This window comes from Drosophila innubila, assembly GCF_004354385.1.
Source record: "Drosophila innubila isolate TH190305 chromosome 3L unlocalized genomic scaffold, UK_Dinn_1.0 0_D_3L, whole genome shotgun sequence".
Classification (NCBI taxonomy): domain Eukaryota; kingdom Metazoa; phylum Arthropoda; class Insecta; order Diptera; family Drosophilidae; genus Drosophila; species Drosophila innubila.
The window spans coordinates 2,423,978-2,445,717 of NW_022995376.1; the positions used below are offsets into that span (position 1 = coordinate 2,423,978).

Sequence of the window (21,740 nt, forward strand, 5' to 3'; positions counted from 1 at the left end):
CAAAAATAAGCACATATATAATACATACATAATATATATATCTATATATATATATGTATATATAATTAATTATAATAAGCTTTAAGTTGTGCTCTATGTTAAGTTTAAAACATAATTGTAAAGCATAAAAAAGGAAAGCAAAAAAACACCACAAACAAAAACGCCAATTAACTAATGAATTAACAATTATCCTTTATGTTTTGTTTGTCAACAAAAAATATATGAATACAATTTGTTTCCTAAATTGAATTGAAATAAACATTTAAAATAACACATTTTATATTTTTATGCTCTATGTTTTCTTTATGATTTTCCAACAGACAACACATATCTGCATTTTAGAAAGAAAAAAGGTGGCGAAAAATTGTGTTTAGTGTAAAAAAAAGCGAAATAACATTAAATATATTAAAGTTGCCTTTTAACAAGTTGCCTTAGAAGAAAGAAAACAAAGGAAAGAAATAAAAAACATTAATTACAGTTAAGAGGAAGCCAAAATACAAAATGCTGGGTTATTAATTATAATTAATACTTACGATCCAAGGAACCACACAAACACACAAAACCGATCAAGTTTTTACAACCGGAAGCAATAGACTCTTAAGACTCCCCATAGTATAATAATATATCGAATAATATATGTTATAAGCAACACACACACACACACAACAAGGGGACTTGAGAACCTTAAAAAAAAAAACAAAACAAAACAATCAACTAAAGTATCTTTTTATTAGCATACAATATCATTGATGCATATGTACGATAGATCAGTTATATATATGATCTATTCAGATATTATAAGTATAAAAAAGCGCATTGTATATAGCGCCCAAAATGGATTTACGGGTTTGCTTAAACAGTTGAGGGCGTTGTTTTTAGATTTAAAAAAAAAATGTTGAAAAAAACTATAACATTAATTTGCTAACGATTAAGTCACCAAAGTCTGTACATAAAGTTAAAATAAAATATTTCAAATAATATCAAACAACTCACTTCTCATTTAAACTTTGGGAAACAACAATTAATTTGAAAGCTTTCAAAAATTGAATTTATTTCACTACACAAAGTGTAAGTACTGCAGCATAAAGTTTTGGTAAGAAAATGATTGTTTTTACCATATCCTATAGCTGCCATAGGAGAGATCGGTTAAGAATCAGGCTTTAGTAAGAAAAGTTTTGCTGTTTCTTGAGATATATCAACCAATCTCACAGTTTGTGTATCTGGTAATATGTTATTAATTCCTACTTAATTTGGTTAAAATCGGTTCACTTTCAATATAGCTGGCATAGGAACAATCGGTCGAAAATCCACCTTTAGTATGAAAAACTTTCTTATTTTCTAAGATACTTCAACCAAACTCACAAATTGTGTATTCTACACCAATGTTATTTCAAATCTGTCCACTATATTATATAGTTGCCATAGTACCGATCGATTTATTCCCCTATTATCTTTGTTTCACAAATAGTAACGCTTTAATCATAAACAATATTCAAATTGATGGTATTATTTATTGCATTTTGCATAAAACAATTTGTATAACTAATTAGTTATAAAAATTTCATTTAATGTTTTCTCTTCTTGCCACCTCCTCCTCCTCCTCCACCTTTTGCACCCTTGTTAAACTTTTTGCTTGTATAGTTTTTGCTATTGGAGCGTCGCTTTTCTTCCCATTTCAATTGCTTGTCGGAGGATTTGTCCTTGTTGAAGACCGCATTGCTGGTGCCCTGTCCCTTGGACTTGCCCGTCTCCTCCAGCAGGGCGGAGAATTCATCGGCACCGGCAAACAGCTTAGTCATGTCTAAAAAAACAATAATTATTAGTATTAATATAAATAATAATTATTTTTACAACAAATAAAATTTAAAATATAATAAATATGTTTTAGAATTAATTAATGCATAAATAAAAAAAATATTTTAATATAAATAATAAATATATAAACGAATATATAAACGATATAAACGAAATTATCTATTTTAATACAATATTTAGTAATATTATATGGATTAAAATATTTTGTGCAATATATTTATTACTTATGCTTTATATTTTAATATAAATAATAAATACATAAGCAAAATATAAATATATTTGAATACAATTAATAGATATTTAAACGCAATTATCTATTTTAATGTAATATTTTATAATATTATATGGCTTAAAATATTTTGTGTACTATATTTATTATTTATGTTATATTGCTTATAATATTTAAAATTATTTAAATAATAAATATAGCTTATAATATTTAATGTAATATAAATAATATATAACTCATACGCACCGTTGCTGTGCTTCAATTTCTGTGCAAATCCGCGTTCATTTAGCATTGAATCCTTGCGTGATTTCTTTGACTTGGGTGCATCTTCATCATCATCCTCATCTGGACTCTCTGGCGCCTCGCTTGAGTCGCTATCGCCACCATCCATAGAAATAGAACCCGCTTCATCGTCATCATCATCAATATCGTCGTCATCATTATCATCCAAGGGTTCCAAGTCAATGGAACCCGTCTCATCATCGGACTGCTCATCTCCGCCTGACATTTCACCTGCATCCTCATCATCATCATCATCCCAATCATCTGCCATGTCTTCCATATCATCATCTTCCGTCTGTTTATTTTTCTTCTGCTTCTTTTTGGACTTGTCCGCTTGAAGTTCACCTCCCAGCTCCTGCAGATAGTTAAGTTCCTCCTCATCCTGCTCGGCATCGTCGCCATCCTTGAGCTTCTTGCCAAAGAAATTATCCAAATAGTTTTCAAACTCATCATCATCCACTTCGCCTTCCTTCAAATCCTCATCCTCAGCTGCTTCTTCCGTTTCCTGCTCCACTTTCATTTGCTTCTTGCTCTGTTGTTCCATCGATTCTGCATGCTTACGCTTCTGCTCCAGATAGTTGAAGATGAACATCTCATCCTCGGTGCAGTTGGATTTGGTCAAGGATCTCACTGGTTTGCCACGTGCTCCAAAGGATGTGTAACGCTTGTGTGAAACTCCTTCGACCATCGGCTGATGTTCCAGCTTCTTGGGATTCTTGAAGGCAAAGCGCTCCAGAAAATGCGGCAGACCGAAATCTCTCAATGGATCTCCATAGTAATCAATGCGTTTCTCTAAAAAAAGTAAAGGAGTTGATTGGAGATTAGTAAGTACCACATAGAGATTCGAAATTTTTTTTAAAGGATTTAAAAAAATAAATAAAATAAAATAAATTAAAGGTTAAAGCTTAATGAAACAAAAAAAAAGGATGCAAATTCTAAAATAATTTCAGAATACTTCAGATTAAGAAAATATTAATAAAACAATAAATGTCACATACAAATTAAATTTTTACTTTTGCCACTTTTTTCTGATTTCAATTTCCTAATTTTTATTTATAAAAAGTTTTTTAAATTTATTTAGTTTTCTTAATTACATGTTATTTTCCCAAAGTTCTAACTTCTGCTTAAAAATCGATAAATTTCTAAATTTTCTAGTACAATTTTTCCCTCTTTTATGGTTTTTATTTCGGGTATTATTAACAAATATTTTTGGTATTTGGCTTATCCTTAATTTTCGCAATTTTTGTTCGATTTATCATGAAGCACTTTTGAAATTTAGAATTTTTTTTTCTATATTTTTTTAATTTTCCAAATAAATTTATCCTTTTTTTGTTTTATTTTTATAATTTTTAATTTCAACGCTTTTTAGATTTGTTTTCCAAACTTTTGTGTTTCTAGTATTATTTCACGAAACTTTTCAACTTAGTCGATAAGGAATTCTGTTGAAGACAGGATTAAGAATATAAGGACTTACCCAGCATTATCTGCTCGGCAAAGACCTGCACCGTGGGATGATAATGTTGTCGCAGCAGGAGCAGCTCATTGCGGAGGGCGTAACCGGCGCCAGCAAAGGCGGGAACACGATGATACGGATCATATTTGCAGCCATCAATGTCACGAACTTTGGCGTCGCTGGAGACCAGATTCAAGTGATGCCAGGAGGAGGAACTTTGCTGTTTATTCACCAACTTCTTATCATCTGATTCCTTAACAGCTGTCTGCTGCTCCTTGTCCTGCTCCTCCTCAACCACATCCTTGTAGATCTCCTCCTCATCGCTGCCAAATTTATCCAGCTGCTCAGCTGACAACACAGCCTTATTGCTTTCCTGGGTCAACTCACTGTCAGCCAATCCGCCCAAGAGTTCCTTGCGCAGGCGCAACAGTTTATGCAACACAATGAGGCAACCAGCGGCCATATTAGGCGGAGCATACAACGCCAACTGTAGCAATCTCTTGACAAAGGCCTGAGCACGGGGAATCACCGCATCAATGTGTATAGCCCGATGCACAATGTGCAGCAACTGGGCGGCTGTCTTCGAGCCAATGTTGATCAGATTGAGATCTACAAGTTTTATATACAAAGCATTATAGAATCTATCCGATTTCTCCGTTTTAACCGTGATCAACTGCAGCAGCAATCCGAGAGTTTGTACGGAAACTCTTATATCAGCCAGATGCACTAATCTATAGATGGTATCCTGCATTTCCTTGGTGAGTATTTCCGAGCTGCCCTTGGCGGGTTGTGCCTCCGTTATGGCCTTCTGGAGACAACGTAAAATCGCCTGCATAGTGCGATTATTAACCGCTCCCTTCTGCACCAGCACCTTGAACAGGGCAAAGCATATATTCACCAGCTTGGTGCACACTTCCGGTCTGCCCGAGGGCGCAATGCTGGAGAGGAAACATAAAGCAAAATGCTGAGCACGTTCCGAGATATTGTTGCGAAAGAGCAACTTTTCCGCCTCGGCTACAATGACGCCACACATATTGGGATGTTTTTTGGCCACTTCACTTAAGTGATGCAACGCCTTGGAGGCTATTTTGGGCACGGGATCACCCAGCTTATTTATGAGCATGGTCAGCAGCATTTGCTCCTTCTCCGGCGCATAGGCCAAGAGTCGAGCAGCTGCCACAATGGAGCTCATTTTATTATGCTCCTGTCCCGTCTGCAGTCCCTGCATCAGATTCTTCAAAAACTCATGATACTGATCCTTCAGCTCATTCTCAAAGTACCAATACGCATAGAGGCGACGTTGTTGATCCTTGTGCAGTTGTTGCTTCTTCAACTGCTTCCAATCGGCGCCACGTGTGTGTATCGATAACAGTTTGCGCTGTGGCGGCAACAACACTTCCTGCCACAAATCCGTCAGCACAGCGATGACATCGTTGCTGCTCTTATTCGATATCTTGCAGAAGCCAATCAGATTCGATAGTGCCTCCAGATTTCCGAGCGGATTGCTGGTGACCAACAAGGCGCCTGCATTGGCGCGATCCTTGGCGGTTCCCTTGTGCAGCGCCGTTTGCAGCCAGCGGGCATCGGTGGGATTGCCTGTATAGTGATGGGAGTTGCTCATTAGTGATGTAAGTGAAAATCGATTTATCATTTTTAAATTTTAACTTAAAGTATCGAAGTAAAAATTATGGTTTTTATACCATAATATAATGAGCATCGATATGCACTAGCAATATTAGTATCGATATGAGTATTTTCCAAACGATTACCAACACTAACTTCTCAAAAAAAATCCTCCCAAGAACTCTGCTCTACCTACGTTTATTGTATGTGTTTTTCTCCGCATCGTAAGCATTTTTGCACAAATTAAACAGTTCCAGTTGCTCGTTCTCCTTCATGTCGAGCACCTCATCGCTGCAGGGATAATCCGTGTGCTGTTAAATATATATAAATGCTTGAGAGGATTAATCTTCTCATTTAGCCGTTTTCCACCTACCACTTGATACCACTTCTTTTGGGCATCATCTTCATCAGTGTGCGCTTCATACTTGTTGCGTTTCTTCGACTTTTGCAATTCCTCCTCTTCCTCATCCGTGTCATCAGCTGCTGCTTTCTCCTCCTCCTTTACCTCCTTCTCCGCTCCGTCGTCATCAAACTTTATGCGCTGTGGTTTCTTGACTTTTCCCGCTTTATCCAAGATTAATTTATTGTTGTTATTTTTAGCTGGCTGCACTTCTTCCACTTTATCATCTTCGTCTTCATCAAATTTTATGCTTTGTGGTTTCTTCTCTTGTCCTTTATTTTGTCGCTTTGGAAATGGAACTTTTTTGTTGCTGTTGCTGTTGTGTTCTTCTTTAACTGGTTTTGTTTGCGCTTCACCGTCATCATTAAACACAATCTTTTTGTTTTTCAATTGTCCATTGATTTGCACACCTGTTGCCACTGCTGCCGGCATGTTTTTAATTAATTTTAAGCAATTTTAGCATTAAATCAAGTGCAGTAACAAAATCAAAACGCGCTGCACGTGTATTCAACCAGAGCTGCCAAGTTAGCTATGTTATAGCTAGATATGGCTATTTTTAGAGTTCGTTTGCTGGAAAATTTTTTAAGCAGCTGTTAGTTGGAAATCTTTCTATTTTAATTAGATTTTCAGCTAAGTTTTGCAAATAATAATTTTGGAAAAACTGTTTAAAAGTGCTCATAATAACAAATTTAGATGCTTTCCTGACAGCAACAGCTAATGTTTCTACTAAAAACTTGGCAGCACTGGTGTGAAAGGCTGCCACTCTGCAAAACTTCCCGATCTGGCAGCTTGTACCATGTTAATCAAATTAAAAATTTTTTCACCCTTATTACCTTTTTTGCATTTTTCTTAATATTGAAGATAGAATTTTTTAAATTTTTGCAGAGTTTTTGTTAGAGTTTTGTTGATTTTTTGGTTTACTTTTTAGAATTGAATTTGTAACTTCTCTCCCCTTGGGATGACGAACTTTAAACCTTTATTAAAATGTTTTCCTCAATTTTATCTAATTTCGAATTTAAAAATTTTCATTACATTATTCATTTATTTCAAAGTTACTGCATTTTGAAATTTGGACTAACTTAAATGCAAAAATGCGCCACCTATGAGCGAACAAAAGAAGTGAACTAGTAAGCTTTATGAACAACAATCAGGGATGTAGTTCGCTCGCTCACTTTGTTGACTAGCTCGTTGAATCGAACTAATGCTGAGCGTTTCGATAGAGCGCTAATCGATTGTACTGCAGTCGAGCACTTGACAACAACAACAGCTAGCAAGCGGTTGGTTTTGTTCGTCGCACGGTTTTTTTTTTCGCGCATGCAAATTAAATTTTATTAAGCGCATCGTTAGTGCTTCGTTTAACCGTGAGCTTGCTGGTCAACAAAAAACAAGCTTAAACGTGACGCGTCTTGAAGCTTAATAAAAGAGCAACGCTTTGTGCAGTAACAAAAACAACAACAACGACTTTTCGTGCAAGTTTTGTTGTTGCTAACTTTATTTTGTGGCTTGTCTTTCGTGCGCGCATTTCCATGGAAAAGCGTTAATAGTTGTTGTTTTAATTTATGCGAAAAATTGCACAAAGCAAATGTGAGGGAATATGTAACAAAAATAAACGCTAAGCACGCACACAAGCAACAACAATTACAGCAGGCAAATAAAAGGGGATAAAAACGTAGAAATATTTGTGCAAAACACTGTGACGAAGAGAGTAGTGCGGAGAGAGAGAGAGAAATAGGGAAAGAAATTGTGTGATTGTGTGTGTGTGTGGGCAACTAAATTAATATTAAGCGGCTTCCTTCTTGCTTCTCCATTCGCCATTTCTATACACATATGACGACGATGATGATGGCCAATTTCCATGTAGAAACAACAACGCAGCAATGTTGGCGTCCAATCCAAAGCCAGCTGCTCTGCCAGCGAGTGTAAACAAAGCAGCACACAAACACACACATACACATATATAAACAGCCGTAGTCTCAGCGAGACATAAACAGCGACGCCGACGTCGCAGCCTGCGTCCTTCACCTTCTGCTGCTGCTGCCAAAGCAAACAACACATATTAAGTTTCAGTTTCATCTTTGCAACCTGTTCAAAAAGACAGGAAGTTTCGCAAAGTGCAGCAGCCTATAACAGCAACAACGACGTCGACGACAACGGAAGCGTCAACGTTTCGCTGAGTGCAGCTGTTCCCAAAAAAAAGAAAAGAATCTGTTCCCAAAGGGTAAGTGTCCTCTGAGAATTGTCGCAACTGTCAACAATTTTATGCTTAGACTTTTGTTATTGCAACTGTCACAATTTTCAAGTGTTTTTGGTGGGTGAAAAACTAATCTCTCTTTCATTTTGTTATGTTTATCTAGTCTAGTTTCAATTAGTATCCGCTTTTCTTTACAAATTGTTTCCGGCTGAGTAATTGCTCAATGGCAATCACAAGTGCTTTGTACGTTAAACGTTATTAGTGTGAAGCTTTTAGTAAAGCTTCTCAGTGGAATTAATATTGACTCGAGCTTTAAAAATACCTGCTGCAGTCACTAAGCTAACCCCCTCCCTCTCTCTCTCTCTCTTTTCACTCTTCTCTTTAACTCTTATCTCAGTTAAGCCCATATAATTGCATTTTTAGCACGCGTCAAGAATTTTTTAGAGATGGCGTCATGATTCCGACAGTGTTGGCAGAATTTCAAGCGATAAAAATACCTACTCTGGTCAAAAAGATTGCTACAAATAGCTACATATCTAAATTTGTTCAATAGGTAGCTAAATAGTAAATAGCTACAAAAAGTTAAGTACTTAATACGTTCAAAAAGTAGCTAAAAATAGCTGAATATCTAACTTTTTGGTACATAAAATGACAACACTGGCTGTTGCAGCTGCGCTCTTTGTCAATTGTCGCCAGTTTCTTGTACTCTCTCACTCACACACACACACAAATGCAGAGCCTCTGCGTGGCCCACTTGCATGCAGCGCAGTCGCAGTCAGCGTTGACAGCATTGTAACCGTTTTGAAGCTGACGTAATATGACAAAGCGTCGCAGTCGCTGCTGCTGCTGCTGATAATAATAAAGCAGCGACGCAACGGCAATTTTAATACACCTATTAATTTGTTTTATTACTTACTTTCGCTTATTAAGTACCAGAAGTCTATAAAGAGTATGAGTTCAAGTTCGCTGTATCTTATCAAAAAGAAAACATAAACAAACTGAACAAAACCAAAAGAAGAAGCAGAATTGTAGCAACAAGTGTGTTAATAAATTCAAACTCAAACCACTTTTCAAGATGTTCGAACTGACTAAGCAGACAATGCATAGTTTTAGCTGAAAAACAAAAGTAAATACAAAAATTGGTAACACACAAGCGACGTGACCGGCATGCAAATACAATTTCTCAAATTGTTGAGAGCGTGGGAAGTCCCTCAATGGGGGAATTACCAAGAGACAAAACAAAACAGAAAAATATAGAGAGCGCGCATTCCCAGCTGTGAAATCGTTGTTAACAAATTGTGAAAGAGTTCAAAAAAAGAGTTGCTAATCAATTAAAAGCAAGTGAGAATCGGTTAAAGTAATAAAACTAGAGATTATCTATATAGTAACTTATCAAAGCAGATATTAACCTATGGAACACTTGGGAAATTCACTTGAGCAATTTTATTGCTGAAATATCACATTGATCGACAAGCAATTATCGTTGTTTAGTGCAAATTTCCCTGGAGTGAATTTTCAAGTGGTATTATTTGAAAAGTATTCTACATATTTAATCAAATGTACTAAAAATGCATATATAATTAAAAAAAAAAACCCCGATAAAAAGGGTTTGATAAATTTAGAATATTAACTCACCATTTTTAACGATAATAAGTTTGTTATTTTGTAAAAATGAATTAAGAATAGTATATTTGATTAAAATAAGACAACTTGAGATAGATTTGTGTGTAAATTTCCCTTAAGGAAATTTTATGGTGGGATTATTCAATAAATTTTAAAAATTGAATATCAGTTTTTTTGAAAAAGGTGATCTAAAAATTTTAAAATACTAATTTGATAAATTATTTAAGTTATATTTTAGCCTAAACAAAATTGACAAAAATAAATCATAAATTGCAATAAATCAAGTCAAATTTGACATATATAATACTTGAAAATATACATTAAAAATATATAAAACTCTTTGACTGATCACTCTGACTCACTGACTGATCATTCTGGAGACCAAGCCGTTAGACATAGAAATCTGAAATTTTTACATAACATAGCTGAGTCGATTTGGTCGTGCATTAGGGAGGCTTTTTGGAAAATTTGACCTGCAAGTTGATCAAATCTCACTTATATTTCTATTTTTTTTAATAATTTACTCTATTAAAGGAATATAAACTGAGATAGATTTGTGTATATTTGTGTTAGTTCCCATAGGAACCTCATTAATTTATGTTAAAATTGTATAGATTCATGAAATCGTTATTTACAGGTGGTGGTGATCACATATCCAGGATGGGTTCACCAGCCGGCGGGGATGGCGGTCAGAGCGAGACGGCCTGGCTGGAGGATCTGCTGCGTGAGGTGCAGCTGGAGCAGTTTCTGGAGCGGATACGCGATGATCTTCAAGTGACGCGATTGGCGCACTTTGATTACGTTCTACCCGATGATCTGGAACGTTGTGGACTGGGGAAACCGGCGATAAGGCGTCTCATGGAGGCGGTGCGGAAGAAGAAGGCGCATCAATGGCGTAAGAATATACTGTCCAAGTTGATTGGCGGTGGCAAGCAGCCCTCCTCCAAGAAGCAACAACAACAGCAGCAGCAACAACAACAACAGCAACCCGGTGCATTAACCTGTTTGATACATGAGAAGGATATTACCTTGGGATTGAAACTGGGAGATGGTTCCTTTGGCGTGGTGCGACGTGGCGAATGGAGTGCATCTCCGGCTGGCAGGGTGCTACCCGTGGCCGTCAAGGTGCTCAAGTCGGATAATCTCACTCAGCCCGGGATCATTGATGACTTCTTTCGCGAGGTGCAGGCAATGCACGCCTTGGATCACTCGAATCTGGTGCGTCTCTACGGCGTTGTCCTCTCCCAGCCCATGATGATGATCACGGAGCTGGCGGAGCGTGGTTCCCTCCTCGACACGCTGCGGAAACAGTGTCGCCACACTTCCCTGACCCACATCTGGAACTGGTCGGTGCAGATAGTCACGGGTATGGCCTATCTGGAGCAGAAGCGCTTCCTGCATCGCGATCTCGCCTGTCGCAATGTCCTACTCACCGCTGGCAATAAGATTAAAATTGGGGACTTTGGTCTAATGCGTGCTCTGCCCCAGGAGGATGATTGCTATGTCATGTCCGAGCACAAGAAGGTTCCGTTTCCCTGGTGTGCACCCGAATCCTTGCGCTTTCGTCAATTCTCCCATGCCTCGGACACTTGGATGTTTGGCGTTACGCTCTGGGAGATGTTTAGCTTTGGCGAGGATCCTTGGGTGGGTCTAAACGGTTCACAGATCCTGCGTAAAATCGATCGGGAAGGGGAGCGACTGCATCAACCGGACGCCTGTCCGCCGGACGTGTACGCCATGATGCTGCAGTGCTGGGACAAGACGCCCCAGGAGAGACCCACCATGGCGGCACTCAAGTAAGTTGAAGAAACCTCGAAAAAGTCGAAGAAAATACACTTTTAACAGCGTTTCTTTTGGTCAATTTAACTTGGATTAATTAAATTTTTAATCAAAGTCTCTCTGACTTTAACTCGTCATCAAAATTAGAAAATTCACAATTTTTCAAGACTTCAAACTTGCATAACTTTGGCAAAACCTAACTGATTTTCAAGCGGTATAACATTTTGATCATTATTTGTTCTCTTGATTGATTCTGCATTTAAAAATTATTAACTTTTAAAAACTTTTTATTTTCGATTTTTTGCGACAAAATCATGTATTTTTTATATTTTTTGTATTTTTTGAAAAAAATATTTTTTTCAAAATTTTAAATCTTGAGTTTTCACTTTTAAACAACTCCTGGTGCCCAAATTAGCATGAAACAACACTTTAAATTTGATTCTGAGAGGTTTCATTTTTCTGTAAAAAATCAAGCAAAATCTGACAAAAAATTTGACTTGTAACGTTTCTAAGTAAAAGGTCTTACCAACTTCAAACTTCCATAACTTTGTTAAATTTTAGCTGATTTTCACGCGGAATATCACTTTGATCATTATTTGGCCTCTAATTTGATTTTGCATTTAAAAATTATTAACTTTCAAAAATATTTTATTTTGGATTTTTTCTGACAAAAGCATGTATTCCCCCCTATGATTTTTTCGGAAAAATATTTTTTTCAAAATCTTAAATATTTGCGCGAAGTTTTACCAGATTTTAAACTGCCATAACTTTTTCAAATCTTAACCGATTTTCATGCGGAATATAACTTTGATCATTATTTGGCCTGTAATTTGATTTTGCATTTAAAAATTATTAACTTTCAAAAATATTTTATTTTTGATTTTTTCTGACAAAAGCATGTACTCCCCCCTATGAATTTTTCGGAAAAATATTTTTTTCAAAATCTTAAATTTTTTTGCGAAGTTTTACCAGATTTTAAACTGCCATAACTTTGTCAAATCTTAACCGATTTTCATGCGGAATATTATTTTGATCATTATTTGGCCTCTAATTTGATGCTGCATCTTAAAATATTTTACTAATTTTTCCAAGTTAATAAGACCAAGAAAAAACACTGTGAATTTTCTTTAAAATAGTATTTCTAATATAATACTCTACTGTATTCCATAGGGAATACCTGGCGAGCATGTCGCCACCCGTGCTAAGAGCCAGCCGAAGTTACCACGACTCGAAGGGACTGCAAATCGAGGCGGGAGATGCAATTGCCATCATCGATGGACGCTCGGAGCTGAAGCTGATCAAGGGACAGAATCAACGCACCTACGACATTGGCGTCTTTCCGCGTGCTCTGCTCCAGGAGCAGCAGTCGACGTCGACGTCGCGTCGTCCTGGCGATGTCACCATGCGTGGGCAATCCTCGCAGTTTGGTTTCTGCTGGGGCGGGGCAGGTGGCGCCACAGCGCCCATGGGCAATGCTGGCGAGGAGCGGCAGAGGAAGTGCGTCTCTCTACAGGCTGGACATGCCAAGGAGTCCAAGAATAATTCCAGCAAACAATTTGCCTATAATAAATTGATAAATGATACAGCTGGACTGCAACGTCGCAATGCGGTGAAACAGAAGCTAACCGCAGGACCACAACGTCCTCCTCCACCTCAACAACAACAGCAGCAGCAGCAGGAGGGCATACTCATAGACATTTCACCCATGACCACGGGTGAAAGTAGCTCTTTACAGCTGGATAATTCGTTTTGTTTGTTGGATGCGCCCATTGATGTGCCCACATTCAATGAGAGTGGCGTAGCTAGTGATGACCCCACCACGCCCACGTATTACCATGAACAGCCGCAATTTGATTTCGCTTTGGATGCTTCTCCCGGTCGTCTGCAGCCGCCGCCTTATCAAATGCCGCCCACCTACTCCAATACCATGGAGTTTGCCCAGAAACGTGAGCAACAGACGCCACAACATGATCCCTTTGATACGAGCAGCTTGGAGGCCTCAACTGCCCTGCAATTGTATTCCAATGCGGCTGCAGTGGCTCCTGTTGCTGCTCCAGTGGCTACGTGTGCCTCGCCAGCTGTTCGAAAGAATCTATTTGGCGAATCCTTGAGCAATGGTCATGCCAACAAGGAGAATATACCTGCGCTGGAGTGTCAGCTGAGTCAGCTGTCATTGGAGCCAGTTAATCCTAATACAGAAAGCGTGCTGCTGGACAAATCCTTTATAGCGGAGCTGGAGAAGGACATGTACAGTGGCAGCAATAAAGCGCAAGAGGATTATGAACGCAACTCCTCGCAAATGTATGCCAACAAGGAGTTTGTCTACAAAGCGAATCTAACGCCGCTTAAGAATGGAGCAGCAGGAAGTCTATCAAATCACTCCAGTCCCAATGACAGCAGCAAGCAGAGCAATCTGGAGACCAGCAACACACAGGCTGTAGTGAATCGCATTTGGTATGAGCGTGTGGCAGCCACGCCCTCCGAATACTACGCCCAGCCGCCTGTAGAACAGCCTGCTGCTCCTCTGGAGCAGCCTGACCCTGCCGAGCAATTGTATCAGAATCAAGCGCAGACTTCGCACTCCTTTGTGGCCATCTCCAATCGTGTGGTCACACCCAAAAGCAACAACAGTCTGTATGCTAGCTCCTCATCGCTTTATGCTGGCGGAGAACGCTATGATGCAGTGGCGCCATCCAGTTACTATGGCCAGGTGCCTGCAACAAACAATGGAGCTGCCATCTATGATGAAGTCACACTCGATGATTATCTGCGTCCACATCGTCCAGCGCCTTTGGCGCCACCTCCGCTCTCCGCCCAGCAAATCCAACGACGTCTGGACAAGATGCGACTGCAGCAGCAACAACAGCTGGAGGGAGCACATCAACTCTATGCACCCATACCTGCGGATGCACAGCGGGAGCAGGAGAAACTGCAGCAACTAATGCAGGAACTGGGCAGCTCCGCCGTAGAGCAGGATGTGCGGAATGCTCTGCGTGCAGCCAGCGGAGATCTTCAACTGGCCATGCGGCACTACAAGATCGATCAGCTGTGCCGACTGGGCGTGGCAGGGCGGGCACAGTGTGAGCAGGCGTTGTCACAAACCAATTGGAATCTCGAATTGGCTGCCGAATTTCTACTGCAAACCACTGTGGATTAATCCACAAGGCACAAATCTCTGTAGTTTAAGAATTTTAAGCACACACTCTTTTTAATTTAATTTAACTTAAGTCACTCGCAAATAACTCGAATTCTTTTTTTGCTAATACAAAAGAAAAATACTCGGCTTGAATTTCTGTAGCAACGACACGAATATCTATATATCTCGATATATATATACATTATATTTGTTTTAAGTACTGAAGTTTTTAAGAAATCAATTGTTATTGCCTTACGCTCTGTACATAAGTGTATGCAAATGAAATTATTTTGCACGCTATTTAAAAAACTAATAACAAACTCTCGATGCAACGGCTGCTACCTATTTAGTTAGTTATTAAATCAATAAATTATATGTAATTGTTACAAAAACAAAAGTGAGTTTCATTTAAAAGAGTAACAATTTATTTAAAAAATTATGTTATTCAAAAATTACGTTTCATTTAAGAATAACGTTTTATTTAAAAATAACTTCAGTTAGAAATCACGATTCATTTAATTGACTCGTTACACATCTCCAACGATAATTAGCTGCATCGATAACGCACGGTTTAGCTTTTTTTTTTTTAGTATTTTTGCAAAACGTAGTATTTTTCTTATTCTCGACTGCATTTGCTGCAAATAATAAACAAATTAAAGAACAATTTTAATTCAAAATTAGATGAAATAAAGGCGAAGTTTTTAATTATATATTTTTTATATTTATTTACATATTGTGCCTCTGAGGGCAAAGTTGTGCAACAAAGTTATATTTAGTTCAATTCAAAAATTTTTTAATATTCTAACTATAAGTTTCAAAATTCTAGCTTTAAATTTTTATATATTCTTCATAATTAAGCCAATTTTGAAAAATGATCAAAATATGGAAAATGTGCTCAAATCCGCGAACCAAGCCTGCCAGCCCGTTTTTTGTTGCTACATCACTGTTAAAACAAGTTGGCAGCACTGAACCCCGCCGTGCTGCAGTTGCAAACGAAACGCCGAAGGTAAAAGAACGCATGATTCGCATGCGAGTTGTTTTCGCACGATAAAAAGATAAAAAAAACAACAATTAATTGTGGTCGTGTGTGTGTGTGTGAGTGCAAATGTCACCTAAATTATGACGCATACTAAGTGCAAGCGCATATTAATGCGATAAAATAATTGTGCAACACTTGAACCAACGGCTAAATTTAATATAAATATTGATTGCATTTCATTTCTTCGATGCGCGAAACGAAATAAGAAAAAAGAAGAAGCAGAGAGCGTGCACTCGGCCTACGTGTGTGTGTGAGCTTATGTGTGTGTGCGTGCGAAATTATGTAAAAACAACAATAGGCACATTTGCCTATTGTTTGGTTGTTGTTGTTGTTGCCAGCGTTTAAAATAGAAAAAGCTAAATTAAAACTAATGGCAAATTCAATTAAAAAGACGTGTGCGCGTGTTTAATATTTATACAATGTGTATCGACAATCTGTCATAAATAAATAAATGATTACTTCGAAATTCAAATTCCAATTTGTCTCTCTCTCAATTACGAAATGCAGCAGCGCTCTCTTTAATGCTTTATCCTGCTCTCACTCGTGCTCTCGCTCTCTCTCGCGACTGCAACGTATTGCGAGTGCACAAAAATTTGTCTTGACGTCAGCAGCGACAGCGACTGCAGCAGCGGCCGGTTTTTATTTGTTGTTGTATCCCTATCTCTTATCCCTATGCTTATTGCCGTTCCCATTCCACCATACCAAATTCCTTACCCATTCCACACATTTCTTTAAAACGCATTTTTTATCGGTCTACCTGCCGCTGCCGGCGTCGCAGTCGCAGTCGCTGGACACGTCTGCATTTTATGGAATTGCTCTCTTTACTTTTTTTTTTTGTTATTTTGTTTATACACAGACACATACAATTAAACAGCAGCAAAGGAAATGTAAAACGAAACAAAACGAAAATTCTCAGTTTATTTAATACTTGTCTTGTTCTTCTGTTTTGCTTCATGTTCCGCTCTTGCGTTAATGAACAACAACAACTACAACAACAAACGATAACAACAGTGGCAAACGGATCAAAGCAGCAAACAAGCAGAGCAGCAGCAGCGCAGCAGCAGCAGCAACTGGCAGAGTCAGCAAACGCAACGCAGCAGCGGCAGCGCAAAACTCCAACAACAAAATGAGTTGGGGTACTGATCTATGGGTAAGTAGTAGTTGTTGTTCTTTTTGTATTTGATTTGTCTTTGAATTTTTGTTGTTATATTTTTATTAAAGCTCTCTTCTTAGTTGAGCTTTAAGTGCAGGAGCGCAAGTATTTTAACGTTATCTTCTCTCTGCTTCTCGCTCTCTTCGTCTGCTGATTTGACCAACAGAATTTGAAAAAATATATATATGAAATACTAAAAACTGGTTTTGCGTGTTTTATGTAAATTGCGGGCTCGCCATATGAGAATAAGAGAGCGAGAGAAAGAGAGAGAAATATGCCCCAAGCGTAGAATTCCGTTTGTTGTTGTCGTTCTCGTTTGTTTTAGTTGTTGTATTCTACATTTTTGTGTAAAGTCAGCCCGTAAATTTTGTACATATATATTTTAACTGCTTTTTCATAGCCTCCTGTCGCAGCTGTGAACAGTGTTGCCATGATTATCACAGTTAAAATAAGCTAGAAATTAAATGAGCGTTAAAATTATCTCTTTAAAGTAGAAATACAAAGTAATATGTTAATAAAATAACAGGTTATGTTATTTTCACTATAATCGAAATAAAAATCCAAATAGTGTGATTTATTATGAATTTAGAAATGCGAACTATCTATTCTACTTTTCTAAAATTAATAAAAAAAAGCTGAATGTAACGTAAAACATGTTTAACAGGCAACATTTCAGCTTTAAAGTATAAAATAGGCTAAATCTGGCGTTAAATTAGCTAAACTGACAACTCTTTAGCCGACACACCCGAAATTGGCGCTTTACCTGATTCCTGCTCTCCTTTTCCCCTTTACTCTCTACTTCTCTTCCTCTCTCAGCCTACGCCCTACGCGCATTGCTTAAAAATTCGCTGTTTCAGCTGTTTGCCAAAAAGGTGGAATAAGAAGAGTGGGAGAAGGAGGAGAAGAAGAAGAGCAGTTTGCTGATTTTAGTGCTGATTTTATTTTTGCTTTTTTTCAATGTGATTTTTATGCGTTTTTCAATTTGAATTCGTTTCGATTTTGGGGGTAGTTTTGTTAACCACAGCCGGCAGCACACACACACCCTCAAACTATGTCTGTATATGTAGGTGTGACTGCGGGTCCTTGTGTGTGTTTGTCTGTGTCTGTGTACAGCTGGTAAAGTTGCTTCCGCGTCAGCTTCAAATTCAGCTCCAGGATAAAATTGCATGTCTAGACACTGACTGTCATCTATGAGCATTTATCCTTTTATTTTTTTTTTGCTGATGTAGTTTTTGTCGTTCTGGGATTTTGATAGTTGCGTAGAGCTTTAAAGCTCGCCAATGTGTCCAAATTTGTTTGGCTAGTGGATTTGCGAAAGAACTACTTATTCAAATATGTGCATACAGTTAGTCAAATAAATATATTTCATTCATCAAATTTGCTTTTTATTTTTTTTATATATAAAGTGATATGTTATGAGTACTTTTGTAGAGTCCGGAATTTCTCACAATTTCCTCTTCCATTTCCATTACTTACATTCGTAAGATATAGCTTTTACAGAAATAAAATTAAGAGATTTATGTAATCTGCAGTATCTGGAATGCATTAAGATAATTCTACTTCCACTGAATATATTTAATATTCTTTCGTTTGCTTTAATACTTGAGTAGATTCTGAAATATCTTACATCTTTTACTTCCTCTCGAAGTTTCCATATCTATCTTTTGTTTTCTCTTATGCTCAATGGTTATCTATTGTTTAAGCCGGTCCAATATCGGTAGCCACAATGTGCGATTATTGTTTATTTCGAAAAGCGTTAAGCATTTGCATAAATACAAGTAATTTGCACGCAAATTTCAAAGCCAAAATAAAAGTGGAAAATATTCGTAACAAACAAAGCAAAGAAAGTGCAAACCAAGTTGTAAATTCGGTTAATGGAAATTAACACGTAACGTTAAAGAAAAAGCCTTATTATTATTATTTTTCCTTTTTTTTTTTTTTGTATTTTTATTTTAAATGCAAATTCCAAGCTTTAAGCCGAATCGGAGCGGACCGGGCTAATAAGCGGGTCAATTGCGAGGCCTGCATAAAAATGGAATTTGAAGTAAATATAAAAAATTTTGTTGGCCAAGTGGAGCCAAAGCCAAAGCCAATTGCCAAGCGGCGTCACTCAACTAAAAAAAACAACAACAAAAAAAAAACTTTCTTTGCATTTTTGTTTTTGTTGTACGGCTTTATGAACAAAAATTTTCACTTTAATTAAATTTAAGGCATGCGCCAAACAACGTCTTAAATGTCCATTAAAACTTGGCTCGTTGCATATGCAAAAAGCCTGAAAATAAAATCCGAAAATCAAATCAAATTGTTATAAAAATAGTAATAAAAACTGTTTCTATTTTTTTTATTTAGGGTGAATTTATTTTCCCTCTTTAACGTCGCCACCTTACATTTCTATCTTATTCTCTGCTAAAAATAGTCGCCTGTCTTTTTAGATCTCGTAATAATATTGTGTGTGTGTGTGAAGTGGGAGGGGAGGCGGGGGAGTGGCACGGAAAAATTGTTTGTGGTGTATGCTGAGTATATTTTCATTGGGAAGCTGCCTTTGTAGTCATAACCTGCATAAATTACAGATTAGTACCAGGAATTTTATATCGATAAACATGCCTCGATTATGTTAATCGATTTAAGATTCCTTTTAGTTAATCAACTGTGTGAAAACGAGGAGTTATTAAAATAACACATGTGGTCACACTTTTTTATTGGTATTATACTGAATATAATAATTCTTTATAATGATTTTGTGTTTTTTGTATTGAAAAAAAGGACTTTAATATGTTTTCAGACCTTTGAGAGAATTTTATAAAGAAAATACTATCAGATCTGTATTAATTACTTACTTTTTTACCTAAAATACATTTTTTTTTGTCATAATATAAAAAATATTTATGGATTTCAGAGTTTTAAGTCTTTATTTACGAAATTTGCAAATAAACTAAACTGATTTTAATCTTTTTTTTTCATTTTACATAATGAGTTAACTGAATTTGGTCACACTATTAGTTTTTCAATATTTATAGAACAATTTCCCAGAGAAATTTAAAAAATTTTGATAGTTTTCTTCATTAATTTTCTTACTGAAGCAAATTACATCTTTCAGTCTTCATTTACAAAGTTTATCAATGAACCGATCACACTTCAAGTTTTTTACAGTTCCTAGATTTTCTTTTTAATGAAAAACTCTTAGTTTTGACAGTTTTAACTCGTAGTAAGCCAATTTTATGCGGAAATCAAGTTTACTACCTGACAAATCAGTTATTTCCGCATATTCATCAATTAGAGCTGTTTATTATCTGTGAGCTGATGACTGAATAAATAATAATAATAAGATAACATCGTACTATACTCCAAATGATAACTGTTATTATTGTTGCAATCTATTGTAATTGCAGCCCTCTTTTTCTCAACTCATTCTCTCTCGCTTTGTAGCGCAATTTGTCTAGATTAATGTATCTTTGAAATGGTTTTCTGATTTGTATCTTTGTATCTATGTATCTTGTTGTTTGTTGCTTGCTTGATCAGCTGTTTGATCATAGTTGTCTGTCTCTCCAACACAATCAGGCACTTGTCTTTGTCTGTCTGTCTCTTTCTCTTCTTCTGTCTCACTCTCTCTCTTTCTCTGTCTGTGTTTCGAGGTCTCTGGTCTCTGTTTTAGCTCCTTCACACTCTCCAATCACCCACTTCACTCGATTCAATGCCATCGTCGTCGTCGTCATCGTCATGGAGTGCAGCTGTTTTATGTTTTTTAGAGCACTCTGTAAATAATTTTTTATTATGTACTTGTTTTTGTGGTTGCTCTGGTTTTTGTTGCTGCAGTTTTTTGTTTTTCTGAACTTTTTCTGACATTGAAATTCCGTATCAATTGGCAACTTTACAACTTTTTTTCTTTCCTTTAAAAATTGACATTTTTCTATACAATCTGTTGTGTAAAAATTGTATTTTTTAATTTTATTTTCAATGATAAATAAATATAAAAATGTAATTAATCTATATATATAAAATTCTTTGTCCTGACTGACTCACTGATCATTGCACATCCCAAACCATAAGTCCCAGGAGCCTGAAATTTTCACACAACATAGCAGAGACAACTTAAACGTGCAACTAGATGGCGTTTTGCAAAATTCGAGTTGGAAGTGGGTTAATTTTTGGTCAAAGTTCACACTTTTAGAAAATTACTAGTGATTATATAAACTGTGAACTTTCAATAAATAACAAAATTATTACCCAGACATTGATAACTGTTTTATAAACAATAGCATTTAATTAATTAATAAAAGCAATTGTTTTATTTTTTTATTTATTAATTTTTTAATAAAAATATACTTTTCCAATTTTATCAATGTTTAATATTAAATTAATAAATTCCAAAAGAAAACCTTACTTAACCACTTATGCTCTAAGTTGTCTTGAACTAAAAAAAAACCCAGCTAAAAATAACACAACAACAACAACTGCAATAAGAAGAATGGTGTTTTTTTTTAATGATCTTTATGAGTGACATGCAACGCTGCAAGTCTTAAAAAAGCGACACCAACTTGTGCTCATATATCTTTCATCACTTCTAATTACTGTCTTCGGAAGGGTCGTTAAATTTGGCTAACGTGTGCGCCATGATTGAAATTCTGGCACACCCCAAAAGCCAACTTCAATTTGACACTGCCTGTTCCCTTCGGGCAAGTTTCCAATTAAATCAAAAAGAAGAAGTGAAGGGTCGATGAATTTATGTGCTCAAGGCCAAGGAAATTACGAGAATTCATCTTGGGGTCGCACCCTAACTGCAAAAATCTGGCTCTTAGCTCATCTTATCGATTTTCCGAGACCTTCAGACAGTTGCAGCAGTTGCAGAGATGTCAGAGATGTCAGTGAGTATGAGAGTCGAAGAGTCGAAAGAAAAGCAACTTGGCGCCAGGAGTTTCGCCTTGGGATTTACAAGGATTTTCCCGGCATGTGACAGGAACTTTTGCTCGACGGGTGGTTGCAAAAACTCTGGCTCAATTTTATTGCATCCGGCAAATGT

At 36.9% G+C, this 21,740-nt stretch overlaps 3 protein-coding genes across 3 annotated transcripts in view; 2 read left to right on the forward strand and 1 right to left on the reverse strand.

Annotated features, from left to right (window-relative positions):
- Positions 1 to 1,504: 1,504 nt before the first annotated feature.
- LOC117787368 (uncharacterized protein F23B12.7) lies at positions 1,505 to 6,355 on the reverse strand. Its single transcript, XM_034625878.1, has 5 exons — positions 5,776 to 6,355; positions 5,599 to 5,713; positions 3,801 to 5,375; positions 2,291 to 3,118; positions 1,505 to 1,801 (listed from the first exon to the last, which is right to left on the reverse strand). The coding sequence occupies exons 1-5, from the start codon at positions 6,232 to 6,234 to the stop codon at positions 1,566 to 1,568; spliced, it is 3,213 nt and encodes a 1,070-aa protein (XP_034481769.1). The 5' UTR covers positions 6,235 to 6,355; the 3' UTR covers positions 1,505 to 1,565.
- A 707-nt stretch (positions 6,356 to 7,062) lies between these two features.
- On the forward strand, positions 7,063 to 14,928 carry LOC117788118 (non-receptor tyrosine-protein kinase TNK1). Its single transcript, XM_034626787.1, has 3 exons — positions 7,063 to 8,020; positions 10,254 to 11,412; positions 12,566 to 14,928. Exons 2-3 carry the CDS (start codon positions 10,277 to 10,279, stop codon positions 14,550 to 14,552), a joined length of 3,123 nt encoding a protein of 1,040 aa, XP_034482678.1. The 5' UTR covers positions 7,063 to 8,020; positions 10,254 to 10,276; the 3' UTR covers positions 14,553 to 14,928.
- Positions 14,929 to 15,506: 578 nt separating this feature from the next.
- The window catches only part of LOC117788815 (formin-binding protein 1-like), a 50,700-nt gene continuing 44,466 nt past the window's right edge, over positions 15,507 to 21,740 (forward strand). Inside the window, exons 1-2 of the mRNA XM_034627687.1 lie at positions 15,507 to 15,537; positions 16,582 to 16,720. Coding sequence (XP_034483578.1) covers positions 16,697 to 16,720 — 24 coding nt within the window. The 5' untranslated portion in view covers positions 15,507 to 15,537; positions 16,582 to 16,696. The remainder of the gene's footprint in view (positions 15,538 to 16,581; positions 16,721 to 21,740) is intronic.